General features: G+C 38.5%; 1 protein-coding gene across 2 annotated transcripts; it reads left to right on the forward strand.

Annotated features, from left to right (window-relative positions):
* Window positions 1–67: 67 nt before the first annotated feature.
* LOC126825549 (uncharacterized) lies at window positions 68–8,926 on the forward strand. Of its 2 annotated transcripts, XM_050555203.2 has the most exons (3): window positions 68–164; window positions 3,419–4,151; window positions 4,209–8,926. In XM_050555203.2, exons 1-3 carry the CDS (start codon window positions 150–152, stop codon window positions 8,042–8,044), a joined length of 4,584 nt encoding a protein of 1,527 aa, XP_050411160.1. In that variant the 5' UTR covers window positions 68–149; the 3' UTR covers window positions 8,045–8,926. The 2 variants fall into 2 exon arrangements, with proteins under 2 accessions (XP_050411160.1, XP_050411151.1); XM_050555194.2 differs by having other exon boundaries at window positions 3,419–8,926.

Here is an 8,926-nt window from a genome sequence, read left to right on the forward strand (position 1 = left end):
CTCTCCAGGGTGCGTAACGTGAATGTTAAGTGTTTTAATTAGTTTCAAGTCAAGTTGAATATAAACTACAATACGCACATGTTTATATTAAATGAATATATAAAAGTCAGTATGACAAACTTGACATTGTGAATTATATAACAACCAAGATGAACACCTCGTTCGTAAGTTTAATTATTATGTAATTAATGTTATTAAAATTCATGTCATAGGTCTGTAGGGGAATTGTTGCAATCCGACAATTCCACCATTATTGTAATACCATCACAGCTAAGATAAACACCTTGTTCATAGTTTTTTTTATTGGGTAATACTTCAACATACATTATGCAAGAGCTAAACCTGCCTGTTGTAGGTCTTTCTGGGGACATCTCACTGTGCCCCCTGCTATTGTTCTCATGGGAGGATTAATCAAGCAAGGGTATTATCGAATACAATGGTGTTAAAAGTATAGTCTGTTTTTTTTTAAACTACTAGGTTTAAACTAATTAACAACTTTATTCACAATAAATTTCATAAAAGTAACAACAAATACATGTATCAATACATGTATCCTTATATAATGATAGTGAGTTTCTAATCATATATTTGATTGATTTATGAGTACTGTCTGAATGAAAGGTAGGTGAATAATATTTAAGATACTCGTTAACCAATGACACGTGAACTTAACTTATATATTTTAATCATTAAAATAATTAAATTTTAACTAGGTGAACAGTACTAATAAGGATACAGTCTATAATCCTTTGTTTACTTAAATTTTCACACCACTACCCTATAACACCAGTTGATTGGGGGGCACAGTGAGATTAAACCGTCTTTCTTTAGGCCTGAAATGTTATATAAACTATTAATTAGACATTTATTAACATGACAAGACCATAATTAACTCTCGATGCCATCTTATGTATCCGATTTTCATTGGATTTGAATCCGCTCTACTGTTCGACGCCCATTGGTGATTAATTATCGTGACAGCGGTAACAATGACAATCGAGGCTACAGTGATTTTAAAATATGTTTTTCTCGGCTTAGATTGTATCAATTTGTCTGAAAGTTTCAGCATATCCCCTTTAGAGCATCTAGTTTTTAACTTTTATAGTGAGAACTACCAGCTCTTCATCTTTAACTAATGTAATTAAAATTAATAACATGGGCGTCTAGCCGTCAATTAGTATTGAAACTACGCTGAAGATCCTGTTCGTAACTTTATTAAATAATTAATGTATTGAAGATCATGTTCATAAGTGTATTTATTATATAATTAATGTACTGAAGATCCTGTTCATAAATGTATTTATTAAATAATTAATGTATTGAAGATCCTGTTCATAAGTGTATTTATTATATAATTAATGTACTGAAGATCCTGTTCATAAGTGTATTTATTAAATAATTAATGTATTGAAGATCATGTTCATAAGTGTATTTATTATTATAATTAATGTACTGAAGATCCTGTTCATAAGTGTATTTATTATATAATTAATGTACTGAAGATCATGTTCATAAGTGTATTTATTATATAATTAATGTATTGAAGATCCTGTTCATAAGTGTATTTATTATTATAATTAATGTAATTAAAATTAACGAGATGGGCGTGTTGAGGAAATTCTAAACTGGAGATAGAAATATCTCCGGAACTATTTAGAAATAAATAGAGGATATTTGTCGTTTTAGAGTGAATAACATATTTTATTTCATCGAGAAGCAAGAAAACTTATATTTTCATGAATGCGTTGCATGAGTGAAATATAAACGTTTTCTTGCTTAGAGATGAAATAAAATATGTTATTCACGACAAAACGACAAATTTTCTATTTATTTTATGATTTTACAATCATTTTAGGTAAAAACAACATGGACTACTGCTAGCCAGTGGAATAACACTTTTATTTCACTGATAAAACGCGGTATTCCACTACTGATCATAAAATAAATGTCAATATCTTTTTAAGAATTAATAGATTCCTAGAACCTCTTGCACACCCATTCCCCATCGATGGATATCAATTTAACATTGACCCACCTTCTTTTATAGCTGTGCCCTGTAGGAACCCTTGTAATTAGTAAGATTTCTATACGGAAATGCATGTTATTAAATATTAATGTATTTAACATTCTTGTAAATTGTAAACATAAATGTAAATACAAGGGTTTTTTTTTAATAAAAAAATAAATAGAATAAAAGAATTGTTAATAATAAACACAACAGTTCTATTGATAACAATTACTGTATTTCTATTACAACAATGATTCTCTTGTCGTTATCAAGCAATGATACTGTCCTTAATAACGACAAGAAAATCATTGTTGTAACGTAGCTTTAAAAGAAATACAGTAATTGTTAACCATAGAACTGTTGTGTTGATTTTTAATGTGTTCAATTAATAAAAGCCATTCAAACAGTATAAAAGAATTGTTTGTTGAAACACCAACTTACGTTAATTTATGTAATTTAAATTAATGACATGTGCGTGTAGGTCAATGTTACACAGCCGAAACACCATGTTACTGGTGTTACAGGAGCATGTTCCATATTGTTTTCTAGTTTAAAATCGGATTGTCCTTTAACGTTAGGGAACGTCGCAACAAATCATCATTTGCTTTCAGATGAAAAATGAGGGGAACTGGGTGAGTGGGTTGAACATCGGAAATGAAATGGGGGTTAACGTCCAACTGTTCTGCTAAGACTGGGCTAATTGAGACGGGCATACGCCATACAACGTGCTATGACGGAAATTTTGCCCGCATAGCGGCGCTACGGCCGTCTTTTATAGCGTTTATGTGCACGGCAATGTGTGACCACTCGTTTTGGATTTAAATCTTTAATATAATTCTCTATCACGTGAAGAACAAAACACAACTTCAACTGAACTTTCTCGGCCACAAACAGGTATCGAACACAGAACCTTAAGGTTTTTCAGTCAACGACTTACTCACTGAACGCGTTCAATCATAAGATCTGTCATTGAGTCAAGTGGTTTCGATTCCCCGCTTGCATGTGAGTGAGGTCACCTGTCCAAACTCGTTGGGTTTCTCCTGCTCCTCCGGTTTCCTGTCACTGCTAAAGACCCCTACGCGCAAGCGAAGTATTGAAGTACAGTTGAACCATATGTTAGTCCTGAAATGACCTAGTTTGTGTCGAGTGGACGTTAAACACCATCTCTCTCTCTCTCTCTCTCTCTGAACTCATACTCATAAGATGATCGTTAATAATGCTTCAATATGGCGTACACAATATGGCGTACGCGAACGCACGTCTTCATTAGACCAGTCAGTGCAAGATAGTAGGACGTAGAAAAGGCCATTTCATTAGATTTATTTTTTCAGCTAAAGGTTAGTCATAAAAAAAAACATTTCAGTTGATTTATTTTGTAAGAGAGATAATACACGTGTTTGTTTATTTTAGATGTTGGTATGTCTGGTTGTTGGTTTATCAATAACATCATGTCAACACCAATCTACTGGTAGGAGAGATAAACCCAGTAGTAGTCAGATACAGCCTTTAGTAAACACAGCAAGTCCTCAGTCAAATGTTGAAGGAGTTAGAAAAGTTAACACAAAAGGGCTATTTTTAACAAGTAATTCAACACCCCAAAACCTTGTTAGTAGCAGCCCGTCAAGTAATAGCTATGCCACAGGTAAAGCCCAAAACGTTGCGACTAGCGGGCAGACAAGTAACGTCTACGCAACCAGCAATCTACAACCCAAAAGCGTTGCGACGACTAGCGGACAGCCAAGTCAGCGCTATACAACCAGCAATCTACAACCCCAAAGCGTTGCGACGACTAGCAGACAGCCAAGTAAACTCTACACAACCAGCATTATACAACCCCAAAGCGTTGCGACGACTAGCGGACAGCCAAGTAAACTCTATACGACCAATAATATAAAATCTCAAAGTGTTGCGACTAGCATGAGCTACCCAACAAGTAATGCAAGACCCCAAAGCCTTGCGACTAGCGGACAGACACGTAACAGCTATACCAAACCCCAAAACGTGGCGACTAGCCAACAGCCACGTAATGTCTTCGCAACCAGTAATATAAAAGCCCAAAGCGTTGCGACTAGCAGAGAGCCAAACAGCAGCTATGCAATCAGTAATATAAACCCAAAAGGTATTGTGACTAGCGGATATATACCTAACGGCTATACAACCAGTAATATCAAATCCCAAAGCGTCGGGAATAACCAACAACCTCGTAACGTTTATGCAACCAATAATATGAAATCCCAAAGCGCCGCAACGAGTGCACAACCACGTAGCACCTATGCAACTAGTAATGTACAACCCCAAACCGCCTCAACTAGCGGACAACCACGTAGCAGCTATGCAACTAGTAACATACAACCCCAAAGCGCCTCAACTAGCGGACAGCCACGTAGCAGCCATGCAACTAGTAACGTACAACCCCAAAGCGTTGCGACCAGCGGACAACCACGTAACAGCTCCGCAACTATTAATGTAAGACCTCAAAGTATTGGGAGTAGCTTACAGCCAAGTAACGTCTACGCAATCAACAATAAAAGGGCTCAAGCCGTTGCGACAAGCGGACAGTCAAGTAAAAGCTATGCAGCCAATATAAAACCTCAAAATATTGTCACTAGCGGACAGTCAAGTCACAGCTATACAAACTATAGTGTAAAACCTCAAAGCGTTGCGACTAGCGGACAACCAAGTAGCAGCTATGCAACTAGTAACATACAACCCCAAAGCATTGCACCTAGCGGAGAGTCAAGTAGCAGTCATGCAACTAGTAATGTACGACCACAAAGCGTTACGACTAGCAGACAGACAAGTAGCAGCTATGCAACTAATAATGTACGACAACAAAGCGTTCCGAATAATGGACAGTCAAGTAACACGTATGCAATAAATAATATAAAACCCCAAAGCGTTGCGACTAGCGAACAGCCAAGTAAGGTCTATGCAACCAGTAACTTAGAACCCCAAAGCGTTGCGAGTAGCGGACAGGCACGTGACGCCTATGCAACAAGTAATTCAACACCTCAACGCTTCGCAAATAGCGGACAGTCGAGTAACGTCTATAGAACCAGTAATTCAACACCTCAACGCTTTGTCAGTAGCGTACAGCCGAGTAACGTTTATGCAGGCAGTAACATAAAACCTCAAAACGTTGCGACTAGCGGACAGACACGTAACAGCTATACAGCCAGTAATTCAACACCCCAAAATGTTGCGACTAGCCAACAGCCACGAAATGTCTTCGCAACCAGTAATATGAAAGTCAAAAGCATTGCAACTAGCGGCGGCTATACAACCAGTAATATGAAACCCCAAAATGTTGGGAATAGCCAACAACCACGTAACGTTTATGTAACCAGTCATATGCAATCCCAAAATGTCGCGACTAGCGGACAACCACGTAGAAGCTATGCAACTAGTAACATACAACCTCAAAGCGCTGCGACTAGCGGACAACCACGTAGCAGCTATGCAACTATTAATGCAAGACCTCAAACTGTTGGGAGCAGGGGTCAGTCAAGTAACGTCTACGCAACCAGTAATATAAGGGCAAAAAACGTTGCGACCAGCGGACACACACGTACCGCCTATGCAGCAAGTAATTTAACACCCGAACTCTTAGCAAATAGCGGTCAATCGAGGAACGTCTATAGAACAAGTAATTTAACACCCCAACGCTTTCCCAGTAGCGGACAGCCGAGTAACGTTTATTCAAGCCGTAACATAAAACCTCAAAACGTTGCGATTAGCAGAGAAACAGTACGTAACGGCTATACAGCCAGTAATTCAACACTTCAAAGCGTTGCGACTAGCGGACAGCCACGTAACAGTTATTCAAAAAGCAATTCAACACCCCAAAATGTTGCGACTAACAGACAGCAAGGTAACCGCTATTCAACACCCACAAAAGTTGCGAGTACCACTCAACAAAGCAACAGCTATGGGACTAGTATAGACTCTCAACAGACCCAAGTTAACAGAACTGGCACTGGACAAAATGGTAGTCTCGTGGGATATGGGACGTCTATTAGCAATAGTCAACAGCAACCCTATATATCACAAGTTAAAAATATCGTACCGAACCATAACCTGTATCGATCTCAAAATATTGCCACATACAGGCCCGCGGGATATATTGCGGTTAACACACGAGTTCGGCAACAACCGAATGGCACTGACGTTCTCGCAATGAATCAGAGCACCACAGTCCGGGGAGGTGGTGTAAAAGGTCAGATGTGGTCTAAGGGGAATAACTACCAAGCTATTAATGAAATGCCTAATAAAGCACAAAGCGGTGGCCTAACCAATCCGATGTGGTCTGTAGGAAATAACTACCAAGCTATTAACACATTTCCAGTAGAAGTTAGTGGTCAGAACAATCAGTTGTGGTCTAAGGGGAATAACTACCAAACGAATAACACCATGCCTAATACGAGACAAGACAGTCGTATAAAAAATAAGATTTGGTCTACGGGAAATAACTACCGGCATATTAACACCCTATCGAATAAGGCACAAGGTATGAACAATCGAATGTTATCCAAGGAAAATAACTACCAGCATATTAACACCCTATCCAATAAGGCACAAGGTAGTGGTATGAACAATCGAGTGTTATACAAGGGAAATAACTACCGGCATATTAACACCATATCGAATAATTACCAACCTGTTAACACCATATTGAATAAGGCGGGAGGGAGTGGTATGAACAATCGAATGTTATCCAAGGGAAATAACTACCAACCCATCAATACCATTTCTTATAAAGGACATGGTAGTGTGTATGACGGACAAACTCAGGGGAATAACTACCAACAGAGTAACACCATGGCGAATAATGACCAACGTTATGTGTTTGGCAGCCATACGTTATCTAAGGGAAATAACTGCAAACCTATTAATACCGTAGCTAACGGTGGACAAAATCACAATTTGAACAGTCAGATGATATCTAAGGGGAATAACTACAAAGTCCCAAACACAATGATTACTAATGCCAATGTTCTTGGTATCCGACCTCAACAGATGCATCCCAAACCGTTCAATAATGATGATTTCCCTGGTTCTTTTGCGCCTTCCACCAGTCCTTATGGTAAACATTCTGTTCAGATTAATTCACATAAAAAGCCATATTCCGGCAAAGCTAGCTATTCAACCATGTCGACTGTCATAAGATCAGGTATGTCAAAATTGGCTTCAGAACCCCACAACGTGGCAGGATACGGGGTCAATTCTGGGGTTCCAGCATCTACAGCTCTTGGCCAGCTACTGCAGGCGGCAGCTGTCGGTTTTGCAAATTACGGATCCAATCAGGGCCAGTTTGTGCAACAGTTATATGGATTTCAGCAATATTCGGAGAATGGAAAGGTGGTTAACTGCGCAGCTATACTTTTGCAGTTTGTGGGATACAACAGGAATAAGAACGCTAATGATAAGACCAACGGCAGTGGACAAAGATATTTCAATGATAGGGTAGCAGTAGATGTTCCTAGCTACCAACTTAGACCACCTGTCAGTGGAACGGTCCGTTCTAATAATAATCCACGACTCAAGCAATATGGGGCTGAGCGATTTACTCCCGCGGGTAGTGTTACCGGAAAAGAGCCGATCATTACTCCCCAAGAAAGGCCCGTATCACAAAATCCAGGTGCGTCATATCACAGAAAGTTTATTGCACCAACTGCGATAGATGGCCGCAACTCGTTCCCACAAGAAAACGTTGCAGAACAAAAAAGCAAGGGGCGCGTCCCATTTACACACCCACATATGAACAGAGGTGTCCCGTCCATACAGGGGCAAGTTGCACAGCAAAATTTCAATAGTCGTGACCCGTTCTCACAGGAACAAGCTACACAGCAAAATAGGCGTGTCCCGTTCACACAGGGGCAAGCTGCACAATTAAATACCACGCCGATTCCACCTAAACGAGACACCAGTGAAATGGCTGCCAATAGCGCCAGGACTATGTATCTTCAAACTAAGGCTCATTTGATTAATCAGTTAAACGCGCTTTCTGGTGCTAGAAATGGACATGGTAATTTGTGAAATCATTTTGATTGGGATATGACAGTTTCCTTGGTAACATGTTTTTTTTACAAATTTATTTAACTATCACACACCTAATCCTGTATGCTATACATTCTTAGTCTCGATCAACCAGAACATCCTAGTCTTCAACGTACGGAGGGTCTGCGACCGTTGTTAATATTTGACGAAAAGTTCCATTACCCATGCGTAACCGTGAGTTTGGTTTTTTATGTGGTTAATTATCCAGTTTATTTGGCCAAGTCAAGTAAGAGTTGCGTCCCTTCCCGCAATAAATCCCATAATTCTAGCATTATTATAAACAAACGTGTATCGTGACGACGAATTAGGATTAATTTCAAAATACCATATATATGGCCCATAAAGAGAGAAATTTTACAATAAAATAATTAAGAGTGGTGGATATAGAACTGGCAATGCAATCAAATGGATTTTCTGAAATGGCATTCTTAAATTAATTTCATGGGCGTTGACCTCTTGTTTTAGGATTAATTACCCCCTTAGACCCTTAGACTTTGTTTAGGATAATGTAAAAGACTGGATAATCTAGCCAATGACCTATTATTCTCAAATGCTGACAACGCATCCAGGCTAATATTCGTAGAATGTTTTTCTGGATGATAGAGACTAATAAATTTTAATTTAATTGAATGTATTTTATACTGTAGTAAATATGTTTTATCATCTATAGAACAATAGTAGTATATTGGAACAATGTAAGATATATAGCATAGACGGCTATACGTGTCATAATTATAAAGAATTTCATGTTTAAATATTCCCATCGTAAACACGACTTTCTACTCTTGTGTCATGTGTAAATATCCCCATTGTATAAATAACGTACCCGTGTGTCTTATATAAAATTATTTTTTATGTGGA

Source organism: Patella vulgata, chromosome 1 (assembly GCF_932274485.2).
Source record: "Patella vulgata chromosome 1, xgPatVulg1.2, whole genome shotgun sequence".
NCBI classification, from domain to species: domain Eukaryota; kingdom Metazoa; phylum Mollusca; class Gastropoda; family Patellidae; genus Patella; species Patella vulgata.